A 25,072-nucleotide genomic window follows, 5' to 3' on the forward strand; every position below is an offset into this window, starting at 1 on the left:
AGTCATTTAACCCTTCATTGCTTCAGGTATAAAATTAGACTGTAAGCCCTCTAGAGTCAGGAAAATACCTACTATACCTAAATATAACTCACCTTAAGCAAGAACCAAAAAAATTCGTGAGCTGAGTCCAAAATCTCTTCTCTTTATCTGTTTTCATTCTTAACTGAACACCTCTATTCCCCACCCAACACACACACAACCTTTATATATATATACTAGCAGTTGAGCCTGTTAAAACGGGCTGGTGGGTCGCCGCCCCTCCACCCGGCCCATCTCTTCGCTATTCAACTTACATCTCCGCAGCAGGCAGAGATCAGCTGAGCTCCCGTCGGCCTTCCTTCTCTGCCTGTGTCCCGCCCTCGTGTGATGTAACGTCAGCGAGGGCGGGACACAAGCAGGGAAGGAAGGCCAACGGCAGCTCAGCTGATCTGCCTGCTGCGGAGATATAAGTTGAATAGCGAAGAGACGGCCAGGAGGAGGGGTGGCAGCAGCGGTGACCTTGGGGGGGGGTAGCGGTGGCGACCTCGGCGGTTCCCTCCCCTTCGCGCAGTTTCCCTCTCTGTCCCGCCCCCCCCCCGTCATCACGTATTGACGCGGGGGCGGAACAGACAGGGAAGTCTCTACTGCGCATTTATGAGTGAGTACGGTCACTCGCCGTTTATATGTTTGATATTTGTCCATGGTCCTTTTGACTGTGGATGTCTGGATCTCTCTCTTTCTCTAGGTATGTCTCAGCCTGTAGCTCTTCAATGTGTTCTTGCTCATACCTCTTTTGTCATCTCACCTTTCCTGAAGACTGAATTCCTTTGATCATGGCCAGTCCCACCATGCTCCAAGCACACAACAGGCAGAGAGTCATCCTCCAGTTCAGCCCCCCTCCCTCTGCAATGGAGTTGGAGATATTGAGGGTCTCCCGATACCAAAAATATGTTGTGGCAGAGCTCTTGTCACATTCTGCCTCTACCACTAAAACGCACCAAAATGAGAAAAAATGGCATCAATGTTCATTAAAATTTTACACAATCCCAGCTAAATTGACAATTTAGTCTTATTCTCTGTTTTCTATCTCTTAACCATGTCCTAATCCACAGTAGAGCATTGCCTTTAATTCCACAGCTTTTTTAATTTGCTCAGCTTTCTCTCATGAGGAACTTGCAAAACGCACTCTAAAACTCCAAATATGCTACATGAACCATCTCAACCTTATCCACAAACAAATCTCACACATTAGTAAGGCAAGGTTCTTCTTTGTGAAATCCATGCTGGTTCTGCCCCATTGCCAGGGTCTACAAGAACTGAACCCCTGACTCTGGAGAGCTGAGGCTGTAGACCGAAAACAGAGCTATAAGTACATAAGTAGTGCCATACTGGGAAAGACCAAAGGTCCATCTAGCCCAGCATCCTGTCACCGACAGTGGCCAATCCAGGTGAACCTGAGGGAGGTATGCAAAATAACAATTATTTCAGGAATTTCAGTTCAACACTACACTTTTCCCTTTATCACTTTGAAAAATAAATATTTGCAGTCACCAGATGTATGGCTGGATGCAATTTTCCACCTGATTCTGCTCCCCCTCCTTAAAAGCAATAACCTCACTGGTCCACACCGCCTCCCTCCACCCTATGGTCAAAAATCCATCTCCCTCCCCTAGGCCAAAGCCCCCCCCCCCCCTTTGTCCAATCTCCGACATGGGCCCCCCAGGCTAATCTTTAAAATTCATGGTGGCCAAGGGGTCATCAGGGCAGGAATGATCCTCTCTCTCTCTCCTGCCCATTGCAGTTCCTTAGGCTAAATGGCTGCCACAAGCTCTAGCAGTACCAGCTTTCCAAGTTTATTATAGGTTTTTTTTGTACCCCGCACTTTCCCACTCATGGCAGGCCTCAATGCGGCTTAAATGGAGCATAGAGGGGTTAAGTGACTTGCCCAGAGTCACAAGGAGCTGCCTGTGCCAGGAATCGAACTCACTTCCTCAGTTCCCCAGGACCAAAGTCCACCACCCTAATCACTAGGCCACTCCTCCACTGTTGCTACTATTTGAGATTCTACATGGAATGTTGCTATTCCACTAGCAACATTCCATGTAGAAGTCGGCCCTTGCAGATCACCAATGTGGCCACGCAGGCTTCTGCTTCTGTGAGTCTGACGTCCTGCGCAGCCTTCTACATGGAATGTTGCTAGTGGAATAGCAACATTCCATGTAGAATCTCCAATAGTAGCAAACATTCCATGTAGAATCTCCAATAGTATCTATTTTATTTTGTTACATTGTACCCTGCGCTTTCCACTCATGCAGGCTCAATGCGGCTTACATGGGGCAATGGAGGGTTAAGTGACTTGCCCAGAGTCACAAGGAGCTGCCTGTGCTGGGAATTGAACTCAGTTCCCCAGGACCAAAGTCCACCACCCTAACCACTAGGCCACTCCTCCACTCGCTAATATTGTATTATACCTCTGGTATTTGAATTCCAGTGCAGTTAAATGTATATATTTTTGATATTCATGGTAGTTCTATTATTAGTTTCAATTTACTGTTTTCAAGTTTACCTCATTTATTGTATTTATGTTTATTCTTGGTTATTTTACTATTGTTATGCTGTTAACAAAATTGTAAGTTTTATGTTAAACTGTACCAGCTGTACACTGCCTTGGGTGAATCTCTTCATAAAGGCGGTTAATAAATCCCAATAAATAAATACATAAAATAATCATATGAATAACCATACTGGGTCAGATCAATGGTCCATCTAGTCCAGTATCTTGCTTCCAACAGTTGCTAATCCAGGTACCTGGCAGCATCCCAAAACAGTTGCAAGATTCCATGCTACTGACCTCAGGGAAGTAACCTGGGACTGCCACCAGGGGTCGTGGCAGCCATTTTGTGGCCAGACCTGCAATGGGCAGGAACGACTGGGCATAGGTGCTGCCTGTATGACCCCCTCCCTCAGACCACCATGGACTTTGAAGGTAGGGTGTGGGGGGATCTGAACCAGGGGGATTGGAGGGGCAGGCACCATTCTTCTATGGGGAGAGGAAGGAGGATTGGGACCAAGATGGGGGATTGGAGGGGCCAGTATCGGCCAGGACCCACCAGTACACTTTGACTACTGGTGCCCAGACATGGCCAACACCGAATATCCAGGGCTCATTCTGCCTGTGACAGTCAGTGTTGAATATTGACTGGATAGAAAATCATTATTCATTCACATGGAACATTCCCAGCAATGGGTACAGAGCAGAAGTAGAATGTTTCCTTTATAACTCAACATACAAAAACATTCTATTCAAATTCTGATGTCACATTAGTGAAGCAACGCAAACTCCCTCCACTATCAGAAAAACTTTGCAAACAGAATTCAGATGCTTAACATACTATACCAGCATCAGGTGCAAAAAGTCAAACTGCACTAACCCTACCTATGAAAAGTCATTATTGTAGAAACCCCTCCAGCTGGATTTCTATATGTTAAAAGAATCCTTCACTGTGATTATACAAGGAAAACGCAGACCATCACCTAGTAATAAATAAGACTACAGATCAGAAACAAATACAAAGGAAATTATGAAAAGGAAAACCCCAGAAACCAGACAGTGAGCAGCGAAGCACTGAAGAAAGAGAGAGACCTTTTCTCCTATACAGAACAAAATAGAAGAAATCCACAATTTCAAAGCTCACAATCTCATTTTAAATATTAAAAATACATATTTTTGTGCCTTCATTGTAGGACCATTTTGGAATCTATATACAACTCACAGTGGTCAGCAGTTTTTAAGCCGTTACAGGTGCAGGCTGAACTAAGCCAGACATTCAATGCCGGGTCATGTCCAAGTTATCACCCAGAAGTGGAAACTGCATGCTGGAAGCTCTTTTGCTGTCCTAACGTCATCTGCTTACTGAACCAGGTAGTTGACTAAATATCAGTATTAGCTAGTTACCTTCTGGATCTGACCACTTTTCACCCCAGCGCCAACTGGGTTGTCACAGGTAACATTCAGTACTACTTGCGTAACTGCCACTGACTAGTGCCAGACGGCCAGTTCAGCAGGGTTTAACTGGGCAGGAGCCTCCCTCTCCTATCCACAGCCCTCTCCTCAGATCCTCAACCCACCCCTCCCACCTGTCCCCTTCTCAGCCCCCAGCCCCTTTCTCCCAGGCCCAGCATTAGATTTTTTTTCTCCAACCCTTCACCTCAGTCCCTTTGTTGTCTCTGAGCCCCCTTCTACCTACTCCAGTGTTAGACCCTTCTTCCAGCTCCCACAACAGACTCCTTCTGCCACCCCCACCATCTGGCAGAGTCAGCCCTCTTGCCATTCCAAGCCTTACATCAGCCCCCAGCCTCAGTCCCTACATCAGAGCCATCTCCAGGCCCCAGCTCCAATCTCCCACCTTTGTCAGACCCCAGCCCCTACATCACACCTATTTCTAAGCCCCAGCTAGCTCCTCCCACTTTCCCCTTATTGGTTCCCAGCCCTATTGCCAGCATCAGCCCCTTCTACCTACCCCAGATTTTTTATTCCACTTGGAGAGCAACGGGAGTTTGTTTTTCTGCTACCATCACTCTGCCTGTCAGGGCCGGTCTTAACAAGTGCGGGGCCCTATGCAGACCAATTTGGTGGGGCCCCATCCTAGCCCCGCCCCCACCCTAGCTCCACCCCATTGATAAGATTATTCCATTTTTAGAACATTTTTTTATTTACGAAATTTCAAATAAAGACAAATGAAGCTAAACTTGTACAAAAAAAACCTGATAGAAATAATAAGCACAATGCTATCATGAAACCTCCCCTCCCCAGAAATTATTCAGTTCAAGTCCACTACAATTAGTAGCGGGCCCAAGCCGGGGGTGGATGCCGCGCCGGTGGTGGCGGGAACGGAGTGGCCGAGCCGCGGGAATGGGGATCATCTCAGGCGACTAAGGCGAGCAGTGGCGGAGGTCGGAGCGGAGGCACGAGCGAGGCAGAGTTGAGGCGCTGTGCGGGGCCCCCTTAGGCGCGGGGCCCTATGCGGTCGCATTGGTCGCCTCTGCCTAAGACCGGCCCTGCTGCCTGTCCTTGGCTGGTTCTGACCACTGGTATTGAGTAGTTGTTAACACTGGAGAGGAACTACTTCCTGGCCTGATTTTAACAACCACGCAGAGCCGGCCAAGGACAAGCTCCCGTTGCTGTACAGATAAGAGAAGGGGTCATCTGGCAAGAAACTTTTGGTGGGGCCAGGACCCGTGTGCCCCCCCCCCCCCCAATTCCAATGCCTATACCAGTATGATCCATAATGAGAGGAAAACCTAAGGAATGCACTCACCAGCCATGGATCCATTCTTTACAATGGGACACTCACTCCAAGGCAGGGGATACTGGAAGGATTTAAAGAAGTAAAATATACTCCAGCCAATGATTACATTGTAGTAGAGGCCAACAAAAAAGCAGACCTAGGAAAGCAGAGAGAGAAAAAAGTGTTTGCTGATGACTAGAGAAGGATTGCAAGGTGGGTGATGCATTGAAATGAATTGTTGTTTAGCACATCTTCTGCGATATAAAGATGGCTGAAAAAATTGATCTGCAAATGGTTGAAGACTAAAGAAAATCTTCCAGGTTTACACTTGAATTTTTGAGATTGCTTATAAACCGGATAGCACTAACTTTGGGACAGGCTATAAAAACTTTAAAAAACCAATGCTGAATCAGACCAAGGTCCATCAAGCCCAGCAACCTATCATGACGGTGACCAACCCAAATTATAAGTACCTGGCAGATGCTAAAAGGTAGTTCATTTCCAGGGACGAACAATGGCTCCCCAAGTCTACCTGGCCAATGAGTTTTATGGACTTTTCCTCCAGGAACTTGGCCACACCTCTTTTGAATCTTGCTATGTTAGTCACATTGAAAACAAATAATAGAAATTGTTTTATATGTAGTGTGTAATTAAGTTGTGGAATCTATTGGTCATTACATATACACAGTAACATAGTAGATGACGGCAGAAAAAGACCTGTATGGTCTATCCAGTCTGCCCAACAAGATAAACTCATTTTACTTGATATGTGATACTTTATATGTATACCCGGTTTAGTTTCATGGAATCTCCTCTTGTTTTTATGTTGTTTGGCAGATTTGATCATGTTAATGATCATTGTTTCCCAGCGGACCCAACATTTTTACCTCTCGTACTATGCCCTGCATTCCACTACACAGTAACATAGTAACATAGTAGATGACGGCAGAAAAAGACCTGCATGGTCCATCCAGTCTGCCCAACAAGATAAACTCATATGTGTATACCTTACCTTGATTTGTACCTGCCTTTTTCAGGGCACAGGCCGTACAAGTCTGCCCTCCACTATCCTCGCCTCCCAACCACCAACCTCTCTTCCCCCACTTGCTAAGGACTAGATCTAAAATATCTCCCCTTCTTTAGTTCCTGGAAAGGTGCTCCAAGAAGCAGTCATTTATTATATCTAGAAATTTTACCTCCCTAGAGCTCCCCTGATTTAACATTTATCCAGTCAATATTGGGGTAATTGAAATCGCCCATTATTTTACTGCTGCCCAAAAGACTAATCCTCTAAAATACAGCCCATGGTGGTAAGTGGCATCTGAGCCACCTACAGCCACAGGCTAAAGTGAGCCCGGATATTCAATGCCAGGGCATGTGCGGCTCCTGCTATTGAATTCATTTCTGGGTCTCAGTGGTCATCTGAAGTTAAGCTGGAACTGGCAAATATTCAGACTGGTGCCCAGATAACTTTAGTGCAGGGGTCCTCAAATCCAGTCCTTGAGGTCCAGAACCCAGCCTGGTTTTCAGGATTTCTACAATAATTATGTTTATTTTATTTGTATTTATTCATTTGTTACATTTGTATCCCACATTTTCCCACCTATTTCTAGGCTCAATGTGGCTTACATACAGTGGTGTGCTGGAGCGGGCTCTCACGGGCTCGCGAGAGCCATTTGTTAAGTTTTTAAGAATTTTGGGAGCCGGTTGTTAAAGTAGGCCTCCCCATGGCTACTTTAACAACTGACTCCCAAAATGTGGGCTTGGGCCCCCTCCTGAATTCTCTTTTACTTTGCTGGCAGTGTTGCTGGCCCCACTAACCAAGTAAATAGACTGCTGCTGCTCCCTGCTCCTTGTTTCTGATTCTGAGCATCAGGCTGGGACTTTTCATGCAAGCGCAAGGAGGTTCCATCATGCTGCTCAGAGCCAGAAACAAGCAGCAGAGAATGGTGGCAGTTCATTTATTGGCTGGTGGGGCTCGGCAAAGGTATGCCTAGCATGCCCGCACAAGGGACGGGAGAGAGAGGCATGTATTCCCCCCCAAATTTCAGGGCCGGCTATGTCCGGAGAGAGAGCCCGTTGTTAAAAATTTACCAGCACACCCCTGCTTACATAGTACCTGAGAGGCCTTTGCAGATTCCGGTGTGAACAAATACAAAGTGATAAATATGTTTGAGATCTATTTGAATGCAGTAGAAGCAGCAAATGCAAATAGATCTCATATGAATTCATCGTGGTCATGTGAAAACCAGGCTGAGTTGTGGACCTTGAGAACAGAGTTTGAGGACCCCCAGCCTTAGCGCATAAAGTTAGGAGAGGCTTTTTGCTCTCCTAACTTTATGTGGTTACTTAGCTCATTAGTGGACTGAAAATCGCCATTAACTGGCTAAGTAGGCACTTTGCCCACAATCAGCCTCTGGCTCATTCCTAACCTAACTGGTTTGGGGATGACCAGTTGGCGGCGATATTCAGCAGCATTAATCTGTTATCATGTGTTGGGTCGCTTAGCAGCGTTTAACCAGGCAGAAGCCTCTCCTGTTCCGTTAAACCCTTTGAATATCAGGGGACTAGTGTTTTTTAAATGTTACCTACCGTGGGCTTTTTATACACTGACTAGTAAAAAAGGCCCGTTTCTGACACAAATGAAACAGGCGCTAGCAAGGTTTTCCTCAGAGTGTGTATGTTTGAGAGAGTGTATGTAAGAGTGACTGTGTGTGAGAGAGAGAGTGAATGTGCGAGTGTGTGTGTGTGAGAGAGAGAGAGAGTGAGTCTGGGTGTGAGTGTGTCTGTGAGAGAGAGAGAGTGTGTGAGAATGAGAGTGTGTGCAAGTGCGTATGTGAGACAGTGTGTGAGAGAGAGAGTGTGTTTCACACAGATACATTGTGTGCGAGAGAGAGAGAATGTGTGTGACACAGACTTTCTGTGAGACTGAGTGTATGAGACCAAGAGAGTGTGTGAGTGACTGTGTGACACATAGAGAGTGAATGTGATACAGTGTGAGACAGAGTGTGTGAGAGTGAGAGAGAGAAAGATATTGACTGTGAGAGAGAGAGTGTGTGAGAGTGTGTGTGTGACAGAGATACCGCCCCCCCTCCCTCCCCCTCTCTGGTGTCAGGTCCCCCCCTCTCTCTCTCTGGTGTCAGCCCCCCCCCCCCTCCTCTGGTGTCTGAGCGTTACTGTGCAGGACGCTGAGCTCTGGCTGTGCTTCAAGGAACTGACCAATCCTATTTAATAGAATGCACCTCCAACATTCTGAAGCTGAGAAACCTCGTGTGGTTGGTCACTTCTGCTGGTGACGAACCCGGAAGTACGTGATGTCAATTCAGGAGATGGATACAGAGAGCAGGAATGTCTCAGCCATGCAGTCAGCTTCAGAATGTTGGAGGTGTGTTTTATTATATAGGATATTTAGTGCTGCTGTTTGGAGACTGGTCTGTGTTGAATGTCTGAGTATAGGTGGATATTCAGACCAGTACCTAGATATAGGTAACTGGTTGAAATTTGTGCAGCCTTTTTTCTGTCCTACCTTTATACAGGCAGTTACCTGGTTAATTGTCTGAATATTGCTGCTAACAGATACTCCTGGCTGTGATTAAGGTCCACCCTTGGACTGCGCTGGGGTAGATGGTCTGACTGGATATTCAGTGGCATTCTTCCATAGAAATGCTGCTGTAAATCCAGGTATGGCCCCAGTTCTACTGAACATCAACCCTCTACATATATATAAATAGATAAAATAAAATAAAAAAATAGACCTTTATAGGTTCAAATGCTACAATGGGTATAAATCCTTTCTAGATTAGATACAGCAAATATTAGCAGACGCTGAAATATCTGTCAAACGCTGGTTATTTAATTTATTTATGTATTCATACCTATATCCCACAATTATCCAAAAACAAGTTTTGGTTCAATATAGCTTACATTTAACAGTTGTTAGAGATTACATTGATTCAATGGATCCTTTGTAACTCAGAAAACATTTCAATAATGTTGAAATTCAGTACAACACTTACCACACAGCTGGCAAATCCGATGCCACCCAATCGAGGACAGACATAATTCCAAACACCGATGCTACCACGACGGATCCTCTGACCCACGGCCAGCTCCAGGAAGAACAGTGGGATTCCAATGATAATCAGGAGAACAAGGTAAGGGATCATGTAGGCACCTGTGGAGTACAAACAGAAGAACAGTAAGAGAGGGACGATATAAAGGGGAAAGCAGATCGATGGGACTCCCGCCAAGGAGCGAGAAGGAGAAACCAGTGACTGAAGTTCAATTGCAACTTGAGGGTGACTCAGCAGGCCAATCAAGGTCTCCTGAGATGAGCAGTCCTGCCACAAAGACTACAGGGCAACAAGGTATGGAATTAGAGAAGAATCTGGAACATCCAGATAATACTCCTCTGAAAATGCTGGAGAAGCCGACAGAGGTAACTCTCGATTCTCTTTGGGATTTAATTTCACAGTTTATGTTATCTTTTACCCAAAAAACTATAGAGAAAAAAGTCACAGAAATGGAAAATCTACAAGTGGTAATACTAAAAGATATTGCTAATCTAAGAAGAAAAATGGAAATATATGACAACTATTTCAGGAACAATAATGTTAAGATTTATAAAGTTTCCAAAGATTAAACTGGTGAAACCAATGGATATGTTGAAAAGATATCTTTGTGAAATATTAGAGATTCCTGAGGAAAATATACCACCTTTTAATCAGGTGTATTATATCCCACAGAAGGATTTGCCTCAACAAGAAAATAAAGATTCTCTAGACCTGACCGTATTTCTGGAAACTTCTGAAACAGAGCAAGCTCAGGCGGCTACAATGGTAGCAACTGTATCTTTAATTCCTGATAAACAATGGCTTTTTTGGCTATTCTATAGGAACCGGGATAAATTATTCCTGGGCCTAAGAATAAATATGTTTCCTGATATTTCGAAAGAGACCCAGAAAAGGCGTAAACAATTTTTATTGTTAAAACCTGCCATTCTCCAACTTGGAGGAGTATTTTATTTAAGGTTTCCTTGTAAATGTATCATTTGATTTAATTCATTTAAATACGTTTTCAGGGATCCTTCACATTTGTCACCTTTCATATCATCTAAGAGAGCTGAAGGAGTTAATATTTTCTGTCCTACACTAGATGCTGAACTAGATGTAGATGTAGATGTAGAACTGGGGCCATACCTGGATTTACAGCAGCATTTCTATGGAAGAATGCCACTGAATATCCAGTCAGACCATCTACCCCAGCGCAGTCCAAGGGTGGACCTTAATCACAGCCAGGAGTATCTGTTAGCAGCAATATTCAGACAATTAACCAGGTAACTGCCTGTATAAAGGTAGGACAGAAAAAAGGCTGCACAAATTTCAACCAGTTACCTATATCTAGGTACTGGTCTGAATATCCACCTATACTCAGACATTCAACACAGACCAGTCTCCAAACAGCAGCACTAAATATCCTATATAATAAAACACACCTCCAACATTCTGAAGCTGACTGCATGGCTGAGACATTCCTGCTCTCTGTATCCATCTCCTGAATTGACATCACGTACTTCCGGGTTCGTCACCAGCAGAAGTGACCAACCACACGAGGTTTCTCAGCTTCAGAATGTTGGAGGTGCATTCTATTAAATAGGATTGGTCAGTTCCTTGAAGCACAGCCAGAGCTCAGCGTCCTGCACAGTAACGCTCAGACACCAGATGCTCTGTTATTTACCTTTTGACCTTTCTGAATTTTGAAACCTTGGATCGATTTATAGTGGACTTGAGTGTTATAAAGTGCCTATATTATATTATTTTCTTTGAGTAATCTCGAAATGTAATAACACTTTCCGGATCAAATGTATAACCTTGAGAAAGGTTATAAAAAAATTAAAAAGAAAGGGGAAAGCAAAGATAGGGCTTTAAATACAGAAGTGAGAGAGAAAGAAAGAAAGAAAACAAAAGCGATGAAGTGTGCTAGAAAGGAAAGAAGCAGAGCTAAAGAGACCACAAAACTTTAATACATGGGCAACCTTGTGCTCAATGACAATACTGCTCACTGCCAAGCAGAGGGACCTGGTCTTGATTCCCTGCTCTGCTAGTCCTTGTTGATTTGTAGCAGTAGTTTGGCTCTGCCACTAGGCAGGCTACGCCTCTTATCTTACAAGCTCTAGCCATCTTTTGGATGTCTGAAGAGCAGCATTTAGACATCCATATTACATGGCTGTCCAAATCCCGATTTTATAAAGCCAAGATATGAACGTCTAACATTGCAGTATGTCTTTATTTTATTTATTTATTTGTTACATTTGTATCCCACATTTTCCCACCTTTTTGCAGGCTCAATGTGGCTTACATAGTACCGGAGAGGCGTTAGCCGATTCCGGTCTGAACAAATAAAAGGTGATGTTTTGGTAGAATGAGGTACATGTATAGTAGGTATAATTGGGGGGGAACTTAGAAAGGGAGAGGAAGAGTCAGATAATGTCCATTATGGTCTATGGTTACATTGTGTCACAGGTATGGGTCGGTGGGGTATGCTCTTCTGAACAGGTCTGTCTTTAGTGTCTTTATGGCACTAGATGTGTGGTTTTAGGCAGTACTAGGGCAGGGCCAAAATACAGACGTCCAATTCTGATTTTAGAAAGAGAAGTCTTTATTCAGAACGACCCAAACAATCTTTATTTAAAGGGACCCGATGTGGCCATGTTTAATCTAATAGGCCACATCAGGGGTATTTGTAAAACACTAACAAATAATCATAAACAATCACTGCTTGTACATATGAATCACTTCTCTAATGCCAATGTTCTTATAAATCAAAGGACCTCAGTATGGGTGTCTAGCACACAGTAAATTTCAATGCCACTTAAGACTTTCCCAAAATTGTCACCGGTCCCCAAGTATTTTTGTTGATTTTTATTGATTTTATCTATTATTTATATTAAATATGTGTTTCTTCAGTGCAAATTTCCAAACATCTCAAATGTCTCATAAATGATTACAATACTTAGCTTTAGGTAAGCAAAAGTCAGCTGTGGGGGGTTCTGTTGCAGAAAAAGTCTTCCAGTTTCAGCTTATGGAAAAGCAATCTGCATGACCATTGGGCAGCTACTTTCAAAATTTATGCCCTGGGTTCTGATTGGCCCTGGATTTCAAATCTAGTCTGAAGGTACTGGATTTTTCCCAGTCTCAGCCAGAGAATGGAGACAGAAAGATCTCTTTACTAAGACCCTTTGAGCAGTTATATGTTATAACCTGTGAGCAGCTATATTTCCTGAACTCCCCAGATATTATCCAGGTAGTAAACAAATATTTAGATTGTTTTATAATTGATCCATATTCAATTACCTGTTATTGCTTGCCAATTTCACCTTTTTCTGTTCAGGTTCTGTGACAATAAACCTTATTTAGTTTATTGACTCTGTTGTCCTAGACTAAGAATCCTGGTTCATGTTTTTGGGTCTGTGGGTGCTTTCTGGGAACTGTGGGTCCCCTGGAGTGTGACCCCAGTGTCTTAGAATAACCTGACAGTAGGAGACAAGCCCAGAGGCAAGTGGAACACAGTCAGTGGGTGGAGGGTGCTAGTATAGATCATGAGCCCAAGTGCAGGTGAGGCTGGGCAGTGCTGGAAAGACCTTTCAGGTGGCCACAGTGTAACCACAGGCGGGGTACTAGGCATTTTGTGACAGGTTTCTACCAGGCAGTTGTGGCCTCACTTAGCCACTGTTGGAAGCAGGATACTGGCCTAGATGAACTACTGGTCTGACCCAGTATGACTATTCTTATGTTTTTATGTTATGTTCTTATGTTCCCTGATATTTTCCTTTGCCTGAACAGAGCCACAACTGCTCACTCCTGACTTTGAGAGCTGTAACATTTAACGATCCCATGAGCACTCAGTAACACATGTTGATTAGGAAGGTTACAGTGATGGAAGATAACACATCTCAGTAAGAGACAACAGATATGTCATTCATTAAAACCTATAAAAAAATCAATAGGGACAATCAACAAAAACTGCAATATCTTAAAAGCCTTTCCTAAATACAATTAAAAATGCTTTATGATATGTTCAACAGATAAAGTCCAACGACTCAACACAGGCCATGTTTCGGCACATTTGCCTTGGTCAGGAATCGCAAAATCCGATGGAAGGTATCAGTAGCATAGGCAAAGAAATTTAAATGGAAAAGTAAAAACTAATACCAACAGCATAGTGTCATGATCATGCACATCAAGGCTTTTAAAGCATTTTTGTTGGACACATTCAAAGGCATCCCATAGAGATCTCCAAAGTGTAAGGAAACCTTTTTATTCTTTAGCTACTACACAGCGGTTTGGTGTGGACCAGAACTTCTTGAACTTTCGGTTCCATCTGGTCACCCCTACTATGCTATCTCTGTAGTGAACCTGTTCATCATTTATTTTAAACATTAGAACCTGCAATCTCCAGCTTTGATCTGCAATGTTTTAAATCCTGGGTTCTATCAATAAACTGTAATAAGGCATCACAATAAAACAACATAGACACTCCTACAGACAAAATACGATGCCCTTTTCAGAAGCTACAAAGAAGTTTGTGTTACTGAAGATGATGTTACTTAATTCTGACCTTTGCACAATCTCTTTCCAGAACTGTTGTTTGAATTCAGAGCTATGGACAATGAAGACTTTGTGTGAAAAGTGATGGACTCGAGAGGTTAATGCTTGGAGATGCTAGTGGTCAACTTGCTTTCCAAAGGTCAGGTCTAGGTAATTCAGGGCTCACAGCTAAGAGCTCAAATGGGCTCAGTAGCTGAGAGCTTAAATTAGGGTCAATTTTCAAAAGAAATTAAGTGGTCAGATTGGTTTCTACCAAATAACTCTTGCTCACCAAGTCCAACCTGGACTTTCAGTGTAAAAGAAAATTTGGGCAGACGCCATGACACAATCTGATTAGTGTCCAGGCTTCACCAATATTCTGCAGCGGTAGTTATAAATTCTGACCTCTGCTGGCTGAACATTGACAGGCTAATGCTGACCAATGGGTCAGCTCTGAGAGACTTGACGGGACAGAGCTGGGAGAAAATAAGGGGTTGATATTCAGAAAGGTTTAACCAGGCAGGAGAGGATTGATTTGATTTAATTAATTAATATACTGCTTAGTACAGTTAATACAGGAGAGGTCCTGCCCAGTTGCCTGGTTAAACTCCACTGAGCTGACCTGCCGCTGATACTGGATAATGCTGTTGAGCATCTCCACTTACCAGCTATTCCCTAATCCCTAACTGGCTAGATTAGGGGTGGTCCAAGGACTCAGCTGGGCAGAGCCAGCATTTAGCTGGTTAGCGTCAATATTCAGTCCATTAACCAGCTAAGTGAGCAAATAAAGTTAGGACTGCAAAAAGGCTCTCCTAAACATGCACTAGTCTGAATATCAGCTGGTACCAGTTAACTTGTAGATCAGCGCACATACTCAGAAATTCAATGCTATGGGCTGCGGCTGGAAGCTGCTTACTATCATGGGCTGAATATTACCCCCTAATTTTCTAGTCCTCACTGCAGCATCTATTTATCCCAGTCTAGGGGGCATGAAGAGTTGAGATGTGGATCAAGAATCAAATGAAGGGGCAGAAATCCACTCACCTCCTCCATTTTTCTGGCACAAATATGGAAAACGCCAGACATTTCCTAATCCAACAGAATAGCCAATTTGAGCCAGAATATATTGTAGTTTGCTGTTCCAGGCTGGTCTGTCTTCTGAGTCTGAATCCTCCTCCACTTCCTTGTCCTTGCTGTGAGTTTCACTGCTTACGTTTAAGACACTGCGCTTGTAATCCACTGGTTCCTCATGGGCCAGAAGATCAGCCACAGACTCCGTGACATGCTCATTGCTTTGCTCACGTTGGGTCACTTTGCTGTGTTTAGGCATTTAGGACTAGTTCTGGGCTTGAAAGAGACAGGGAGCAGGGTAGGGGTGTGGGGAGAGATGATCACTGCTGTCGCATGTAATATATCCTGCAAAAGATAAACATCAAAGACACATTAACAACAGAATCCATTTTGTTTATATGACCTGCTCTCTCCTTCATCTCATTTCCTCCTGTTTTTAACTTTCATTACATCTGAAGCTGATTTTCTAGCCAGTGCAATACTTATGTACTGCTTGTCCAATATTAAAGAAGACATCACTAGACCCTAGGTATTGGTAAGTCAGTCTTGAATTGCAAGCCTGTTGCTCAATGAATGAAATGTAAGGTTTGGTGCATGATGGAGAACCTTGGTATTTGAGGAATTTGTATATGCGCTGGTACATGCCAAAGTCAGCTCCATCCGTGCTTACTATCTATTCCTATTTTCCTCATCTTCAAAGCACCAAAATTGTAGGCTAATTTGGTCAACATAAATTTTTCTCTAATATACATCTAGACTGTGGGTGCATTTTGTAAGGAAGAAATATTTTGTAGGAAAGACACTTTCTGAATTGTTTGTGGTTTTGTCTCTGTTAGTTCCGACCGGATTTCTGAAACCCAACTGCAATACTCATCCGTAAACACTCGACTTTTGCACTAGGTCAGTACCCACTATTTTTATCTTTCACGTCTTAATGTTTGTATTTTTTTTGGTCACCTGGTCTATTCTTCATAGGCCTTCATTAACTATACTTTTACAGATGTCCTCTATATACAACTTATTTCAATGTACAATTTTTTATTTATGCACTTGTATATTATTGTTTTAAATTTGTTTTTACTCTTTTGATATTATGTTTGTTAAAATGCATGACCTCCATTTATGTATTTTGTATTATACTTCAACTGGTACATATGTATGCAATGGTAACGATGTTCTAAACCTTTTGCCCCTTTCCTTTTTATGATTAAGCTTGGTATTTCCATTCATTTATCATTTTACAACATTACCATTATTTTATGTTCAAACCTTTTTTATACAGGTCCACTGACTGTCCATTGGTCTTTTTATTTCTTTCTACTTTTTACCATTATTCTTTATCACATTTTTAATGGTGGTTATTTGATATCATATTTAGCTTTGTTCATTTTATGTGGATTGATACTGTATTTATATGTAAACGTCAGAGGCAGCTGAAACACGGTGCCATGTTGAGTCTTTAGCTCCTATCAATAAAGAATTTTTTCCAACACTCTGGTGTTTCATGGTTTGTCAGTAAAGAGCCGTTATCCATTTCCCACTCCATTCTTTGTTTGCGCTTCATTGTGTGGTTCTTCCACCCGTCAATTTTGTGCTTGTAGTAGTCCCTGGCCTGCAGATAGGAAGGTGATCAGTGGTTTGAGCAAGGGCTTAGACTGTGGAATTCTCTACCAGATTCTGTACGGTAGGGGCAGGTGTGCTTTTATCATTTTATGTAGTTGTAATGCTGTTTGTATGGCTTGTGTTGTTTCTGTTTTTATTATGTATGTTTTATCTTGTAAGCCACCTTGAACAACTGGATTATAAATTTTGTAACCTATAATCTCAAACCTTTAATTCCAGTTTCTATTGCAGGATCCACAGTTGTTCCACAAGCTACAGTCAAAATCTTAGGAGTCATCTTGGATCAGCATCTAACTTTCAGGCCACAAATCTCTAACATTGTTCACTCCTGTTTCTACAAACTTTGCATACTCTACTTTGTTCGACATCTGTTTACTCAGGAGCCTTACTAATATTAACTCATGTGTCTGTCATTAGTAAACTTCACTACTGTAACTCTCGACTCAACGGAATTCATACATCTGATATCCCACGCTTACAGATCATTCAAAACCTGGCAGTTAAACTAATCACTAATTCCCATATATATGATCATCAGGCTTATTTTCCAAAGAGAAGGACGCCCATCTTTCGACACAAATCGGGAGATGGGCGTCCTTCTCCCAGGGTCGCCCAAATTGGCATAATCTAAAGCCGATTTTGGGTGTCCCCAACTGCTTTCTGCTATGGGGATGACCAAAGTTCCTGGGGGCATGTTGGAAGCGTAGCGAAGGCGGGTCTTGGACGTGCCTAACACATGGGCATCCTCGACCCATAATCTGAAAAAAAAGGGTGTCCCTGATGAGCACGTGGACGACTTTACTTGGTCTTTTTTCTTCTTACGACCAAGCCACGAAAAGGTGCCTGAACTGATCAGATGACCACCAGAGGGAATCTGGGATAACCTCCCCTTACTCCCCCAGTGGTCACTAACCCCCTCCCACCCTCAAAAAAATTTTTTTTTAATATTTTTTGCCAGCCTCAGATATCATACCTAGCTCCACGACAGCAGTATGCAGGTCCCTGGAGCAGTTTTAGTAGGTGCAGTGCAATTCAGTCAGGCGGATCCAGGCCCATCCCCCCCCCCAGCTGTTACACTTGTGGTGGTAAATGTGAGCCCTTCAAAACCCACCACAAACCCACTGTACCCACATCTAGGTGCCCCCCTTCACCTGTAAAGGCTATGGTAATGGTGTACAATGGTGGGTAGTGGGTTTTGGGGGGGGGGGGCTCAGCACACAAGGTAAGGGAGCTATGTACCTGGGAGCAATTTATGAAGTCCACTGCAGTGCCCTCTAGGGTGCCCGGTTGGTGTCCTGGCATGTCACGGGGACCAGTGCACTACGAATGCTGGCAGCTCCCATGACCAAAGGGTTTACATTTGGTCGTTTCTGAGATGGGCGTCCTTAGTTTCCATTATCGCCGAAAATCAGAAACGACCAAGTCTAAGGACGACCATCTCTAGGGATGACCTAAATGTCAAGATTTTGGCATCCCCGACCGTATTATCGAAACGAAAGATGGATGCCCCTCTTGTTTCAATAATACGAGTTTCCCCGCCCCCTCGCCAGGACGTCCTCCAAGAAGGTCCTCAGGAAAACTTGGGCGCCCCTTTCGATTATGCCCCTCCACGTCACTCCTCTCTTAAGGCAGGAACTTTGGCTACCAGTAGCTCACAGGATAACCTATAAGATCCTAGTCCTCACTCACAAGATGCACCATTTGGCACAACCATTATATTTTTCCTGTTCTCTGACATCCTATACTTCTTCTCGGTCCCTACCGTCTTCCCGACAAAATCGACTGATAGTTCCCTCTTTCTATGTCATGCCTCTGGAAACCATTTGGGCACATCTTTTTAGTATCACCACTCCCACCTTGTGGAATTCCTTATCATCATTAATACTAAGACTACAAACCACTCATTCCACATTTAAGACAGAATTACAAACCTTTTTAATTCACGATGAATACCAGAATGCTTAACAATCCATAAGAGCACATCCAGGTCATCATTGATGCGACACCTTAACTCTGAACTGTGCTCTCTCTTTTCTCTCTCTCTTTCTCCTTTCTTTTCCTCTCCCCCTCTGTCTCTTTCCTATCAAATTTGTAGTTCCGTTCTACATTTTATCCTGGATATGTATCAATTTGGATTTAGAACTGGACTTGATAGTATTGTTTCTCTGTTTCATCACTGGACTCATGATGGAATGACCTTCAGTGTAGGGGAGTTTTACTGGTGGCCTATTTGGACATATCAGCTGCTTTTTGAAATAGTGGAGCATTCTATCTATTGATTTATTTAGATTTAGCTCACTCATTTTCAGTAGTAGCTGAAGGTGAGTAACATTCAGGTACTCTAAGTAATCCCCTGTCCCTGGAAGGTTACAATATTCTGCTACAAACCATTACAGGTTACAATGTAAGAGGTCAATATTCAGCCTGCGGCAGTCAGTGGACTGAATTAAAGCCGGATATTTAACAGTGGGCCACAGCTGGGGGACTCACTTCAACAAATTAATGTGGAAGATCTTTGCCTTGTCCCTCTTGTCCAGTTGGGCCTCCTTATAATTGACAGGACCTGTCTTTTTTTCCACAACTTCATAAGGACTTTGCCACTTGTATAAAAGTTTATTCCTCAAGACAGTTAAAGTGGTATATCAAGTTCATGTAAAGTAAAAGTACAAAAAGTAAAGTTTACTTTCTGAGGAGGGTTAAGACTCTGTCCCCCGGCTGGAAAGTTCTCTGTGCTGCTTTTTGGTTATAGGCTTGGACTTGACTCATTTGAGCTTTTTCCAAGTAAATTTTTCTTTAGTCTCTTCTGCATGGTGAACATATATTTGGCCAAGTTCCATCCTGGGCTAGGTTCCTCTTCCCAAGCTTCCTGAACCACATCCAGGATTCCCCTAGATCTTCGTCCATATAACAATTCAAATGGAGAGAATCCTGTTGAATTCTGGGGGACCTCCTGGATAGCAATTAACATATGCAGGAGTAGAGAATCCCAGTTTTTCCCATCTTTGGCTGTAAACATCTTCAGCATTGGCTTGGGAGTCTTATTGAACATTCCACCAGGCAATCTGTGGGTGATAAATGGACGTACGCAAGGTCTTTACTTTAAGCAGAATACATACTTGATTCATGACGCTGAACATAAAGGTGGTACCTTGGTCAGTCAGTATTTCAGTGGGAATCACTGTCTGGGAAAACACTTCCCACAGAGCATTGGCCACTGTGGTCATTTTCATATTATGCAGGGCAATGCTCTCTGGATAGTGAGTGGTACAGTCCAACATAAACAGGATATACTTACTGCCATGGGTGGTACATTCTAGGGGTCCCAAAAAGTCCATCGCCACTCTTTAAAATGAGGTATTGACAATGGGGATGGGCACAAGAGGGGTAGGTGGAACCCTCACAGAACTACTTAGCTGGCAGGCAAAAGAGTTCAACGTGCTTGAATACACCAGGCCAGAACAACCAAGTCAAAATCGGTTCCTAGGTCTTCTCCCTGGTTTTCTCCTCCCCAAAGTGACCTCCTAACAGGTGACTGTGGGTTAATTGCATGACCATCCTATGGCAAAACCAATTGGTGATCATTTAAAGAGCGTAAAAAAAAAAAAATGGGTCCAAGATGGCCGCGTCTGAGACGCGCCACCAGACGCGCCTCCTTTTCTTCTTATTAACTTGGCAAAGCAGGTTCCTTACCTTTCCCACAGTATGGGAAAACGGCGAGGCAAAGTCCGGGAGAATCCCTCTCTCCATGACGGGGCAAACCAGCTTCGTCAGATGAAAATAGAGGATTATGGAGTCGCGAAGGGTCCCGGGAGGAATATTTCCCCGCCCAAGGATGTTGGCGCTTCGGCGCTCTCCAACAGTGTAAACGGGGTTTCCTTGAGCCCTGCTGAACGTGAGGCTCCCCCGCAACCAGGAAGTCAAAGTCTCGGTCAGAGCCCTTGTACTCCAGCCCGGAATGGACCTCGGAGAGACCAGGGAGGGAGCCTTTCTGAGACAAGTTTAGATCTGGTTGCTGCCAGTCTGGAAAATCCGAAAGGGTCATCGTCTCCTGTGCTGCTACCACAGACAGTGAGTATTTTGGAACAGGCGGCTAAAGCACCCCTTCCTGAGTTTGAAATGGGGAATTTGAAAAAACCAGCCTTAGTGACTTTAGACTCACTTTGGGACTTGACTTTTACAACACAAACTTCCCTGCAATCTTTAATAGTTAAGAATGCAACAGTTATAAAGACTTTATCTGAAACTGCATTAACCTTAATAGAAAAGACTGATTCTCAAAACATGGAAGTAAAAGCTCTCGCTGAAAGAACTTCTAAACTGGAACTGGTGGGTCAGACATTTCTTAAAGACAAGAACTTTACTTCTAGAAAGCTGGAACACCTTGAAAATCAGTCTCGAAGATTAAATTTAAGATTTATAAATTTTCCTAGTTCCCCTTTGATTCCACCGGTACAAATGGTGAAGAAATATTTTGTTGAAATCTTGGGTATGACAGACTCCTCTTTGCCACCTATAACCCGAGCTTTTTATCTACAAACGGATACACCACGTGTAACAGGAGTAACACCTCAGGATGGCAGAGAGATGAATCTGACTGCCTTCTTGGAATCATCTTTGGAGGTTGTAACAAAGAGGGCAACCTTATTGGTTTCATTCGCTTTGGAATTAGATAGGGATGCAGTATTAAGACTCTCATTGAGGCATTTAGAATCAAGTTTTTTGGGGTCTAAAATAAGAATTTACCCGGACTTATCGAGAGAAACCCAAAGGAGACGCAAGGCCTTTTTGGCTTTGCGTACAAGAACTGTGGCAATAGGAGCTAGTTTCCTATTGAAATTTCCTTGTATATGCAGAATAATGTTACAGTCAAAACAATTTCAATTCTTTGAGCCCAATCAGCTGGAGGAATTTCTAGTCAGCAGGGAAGAAGTAAATGTAAAGGTATAGTCCCATACGTTCACTGTTATTCGAGCTAGGAGGAATTACCCGGGATAGGTGCATCATTTATTGTTTATTTCCTATACATTTTCTTTTAGATTATAGTATATAATCTTCCATCTTGGACCAAATTTCTTTAACTAGTGGTCGATATTTAAGTTAAAATTTTTCCTTGAATCCTAATGTAAATGTAAAAGTTTCTGATTTGTGTATTATCAAGCATTATTGTGATTTATGTTTGTTAAAATTCAATAAAATAAGTTAAAATTAAAAAAAAATTAAAAAAAAAAGAGCGTAAAATATGCACAGGAGTGTAAGGAATAGTGAGGGCAGAGAGATAAGAAGGGGTATCAAAGTGCAAGGCCTTAAAAGAAGATGGATCTTGTTCTGAATTTGAAACAACGATAATTCATGAGGAGAGATATCACCCTATCAAATTTCTTTGTACGACAGAGAAGGTTAATTGCCATATTTTGAACTGTTTGAAGCTTTTAAAGAGCGTCTTGGGGAATACCAGACAATGTTGAGGTAATCAATTTTAGAAATAGCAAGTGACAGTATAAGGCTCTGAAAAGTATCATGACTAAAATAAGGCCTAATTGCTTGAAGCTGTCTCAAAACAAAGAAAGAGGATTTTACAAGAGAGGAAATATGCTGATTGAATGAGAGGCAGGAGTCAAGATCTACCCCAAGGTAATGAAAAGAATCTATAGGTGATATGGATGAACCCAGCAAAGAATGTGATTGGGAGGGTACAAAAGAACAATTAGTAAGCCATCAGGCCATGGTTTTGTTAGTGTTCAAATACAAGCGATGGGTGAAGAGCCAGCTGGCAGCTGAATCTAAACAAGATTGGTGAGGGTTTAAAGACAGGGCCTCGGGATTAGTATAATAGATGAGTAGGATGTCATCGGCATAAATGTGGACTGAAATAGCATATTCTTGAATTATTCTGGCAAGGGGTCTGAGGAACAGTTTAAACAGTAAAGAGGAAAGAATGGATCCCTGGAGCACACCGCATGTAAGAGGTTTCAGGTCTGATGTGGAAAGTGTGGATGAAGATAGAAAAACTCTAAAGGAGTGATCTGCCAGAAAAGAAGAAACCAAGTCAGTGCAGTACCTGAAAGACCCAGTGAGGAAAGAAAGGAGATCATGGATGATAAGATCAAAGGAAGCAGAAAGGTCCAGTGAGATGGTAAGGGCACTTCTGACTTTGTCTAAGTTAGAGAAGATTTCACTGAGAACGCTGGTTGACACTTTCTGTACTAAAGTGCATTCTATAACCTGATTGGCACGGATGAAGAGTCGATATCTTTTCAGCAAAGGATAAGAGCTGGTCAAAGACCACTTTCTCAAGAACTTTAGTAACAAAACTTAGGTTGAAAACAGGTCGATAATGTGTGGGATTCGTGGAATCAAGGGAAAGTTTCTTTAAAATGGGACGTACAACTGCAGTTTTCCATGACAAGGGAAATTGCCCCTGAGAAAGAATGAGGTTAGCAAAAGAACAGAAGAAAGCAGGCCCAATGCATTGAAGATGGGATGAAACAGGACAAGGACAATGTTGACAGTTTTTTTGCGGATGACAAGTGAAAGTCGGATAACAATTGATTGGTGTATCTCTCCTTTTAAAGTTTTTTCAAGTCTTTTTTTAAATGCAGGCCTGACAGATAATGTACTCGCACTAGTTAAGGGCATTCTTCTGTTTAATTTGGTAACATGTTAGAAACATCACAGTGAAGCATTAAAGCATATTCTCTCAGAGCTACAGTTTGTAAGAAATAAAATAAGGGTTTTTTAAGAAGCAAAGCTTTTTTCTCCTTTGCAGGAGTTTTTTTTTGCATTGGTTCTTTTTTCCCCTACCAATATTATAGAAACCAATGATATGATTTTGCTCCATAATCAGTTGAGGAGTACCTTGTAATGGTACATGTATTCAAAACTGAATGACCTCATTGGGAAGCTTTGAGGTTTCTTTTGTTTAAGATTGACGTTCTTGGTTGTAACTGTGGGAGAATACAGGCTTTATCTACAAAATAGCAGAGGTTTATAGCATTGATTATGTCAAACACACCATGATTTTTATAATTGTTCTAAAAAATAGATAGATGATAATCCACTATAACTTCACAAACACTCTCAAAATAAAGTCTATCAACCAGTGATTACTGGATGGTGTGGTTCAATATTAAGATAGACATAGAAAGGGTTTATTCAAAAGTGAAGGCTTTAAATTAAAAAAAAAAAACCTGTCAAGATGAGGGAGTACCTCAAGGAGGAGGTAGATGGCTGGGAACATCTGGAGGAAGTAGAAAAGCAGTGGGCAAAATTGAAAGGAGCTATTTTCAGGGCAATAAAACATTTTGTAAGGAAAGTAAATAAAAGTAAGAGGAAAAGAAGGCTGCTTTGGTTCTGGGCTGCTTTTCAATAAAAATTTTAATTGTAACCATCCGTGCGATCAAAAGTTTTAATCTTACAATTAATGGTACAATTGAAGGCAGGGGTATAGCCAGCAGTCTATTGTGGGGGGGGGGGGGGGGGGGGCACAAGGGTGGACTGGGGAGCCACACATTTTCTCCCTCCTGCCTCCCTGCATTAGGCATCATACATTTTCTGGTGGGGATGCCAAAGCCCCACCAGTCAAAGAAATCCACTGCCAAAGCTGCCCCCCTTCCTCCTTGGACTGCCTCAGAAGTGACAAAGTCAGTGGAATGCCTCCAGTCACATGCCAGCATTCCCCAAGCATGCTCAGTTCATGCATGAACTCAGCATGCTTAAGGAGTACAAACGCTGCTGACTTCCTCGCTCCTGAGGCAGTATGAGGAGGAAAGGGATGACTCAGGCAGTGGATTTCTTTGGCTGGTGGGGCTTTGGCTACTGATTAAAGGTCCAATATCTTCCTTGCTCCTGCCCCAAGTTCCAACGCTCTTTCCCTCTACCCCCAGGCCCATTATCTCTCCCTCTGAGTCCAACATCTCTCTCTCTCTTCTCCCGCTACTTCCCTCCCTCCATCCTTCTCTACCTCAGGGCCCAATAATCAAAACTCTGGTGCTGCACAAAACAGCGCTGGAGTTTACCGCCACAGCAGCGCCCTGACCTAACTCCCTCATGATCAAAGCTTATAGTATACAAATGATATGTGTGCTATTAGCTTCCATCATGAGGGAGCAAACAGATGGTGCCTGACACATGCGTTCAAAAGTTGTGCATTAAACACAACTTTTGAATGCACGCCCAGGATGCAGGCTGTCAAGTGTCAGCCCCCGGGGTCCACTGGACCTCTATCCCCCATCGGTAAGGCCCCCATGTGCAAATAAAAACAACCATCCTGGTGTCCATTGGGACCCCTATCCTCACTCCCACCCCAGCGAGTCCAGAGTGACCCGTGAGAGGAGCTCGAGCTCACCTGCCCTCTCTCTGGTGGGCTAGTGGTCCTCCCAACCCAACCCCCTCCACAGTACCTTGAAAGCTGGAGGAAGGACTAGCACTCCCTCCTCCTCAGCGGGCGCCACCTCAAAATGGCGGCGCCCTGTCTGGTGCATCCTGGGAAGGCATGAGGCATAGCTTAACTTCCATATAAGGGAAAAG

At 43.1% G+C, this 25,072-nt stretch overlaps 1 protein-coding gene across 7 annotated transcripts in view; it reads right to left on the reverse strand.

The window, feature by feature from the left end:
* The window catches only part of SLC6A17 (solute carrier family 6 member 17), a 39,793-nt gene extending 24,611 nt beyond the window's left edge, over positions 1–15,182 (reverse strand). For all 7 annotated transcript variants that reach the window (XM_030221250.1, XM_030221244.1, XM_030221249.1 and 4 more), the window contains exons 1-4: positions 14,897–15,182; positions 9,284–9,441; positions 5,298–5,424; positions 785–966 (exon numbers count right to left, since the gene is read on the reverse strand). In XM_030221250.1, the coding sequence (XP_030077110.1) occupies positions 785–966; positions 5,298–5,424; positions 9,284–9,441; positions 14,897–15,182 (753 nt within the window). The remainder of the gene's footprint in view (positions 1–784; positions 967–5,297; positions 5,425–9,283; positions 9,442–14,896) is intronic.
* Between the last annotated feature and the right edge of the window lie 9,890 nt (positions 15,183–25,072).

Source organism: Microcaecilia unicolor, chromosome 12 (assembly GCF_901765095.1).
Source record: "Microcaecilia unicolor chromosome 12, aMicUni1.1, whole genome shotgun sequence".
Classification (NCBI taxonomy): Eukaryota; Metazoa; Chordata; class Amphibia; order Gymnophiona; family Siphonopidae; genus Microcaecilia; species Microcaecilia unicolor.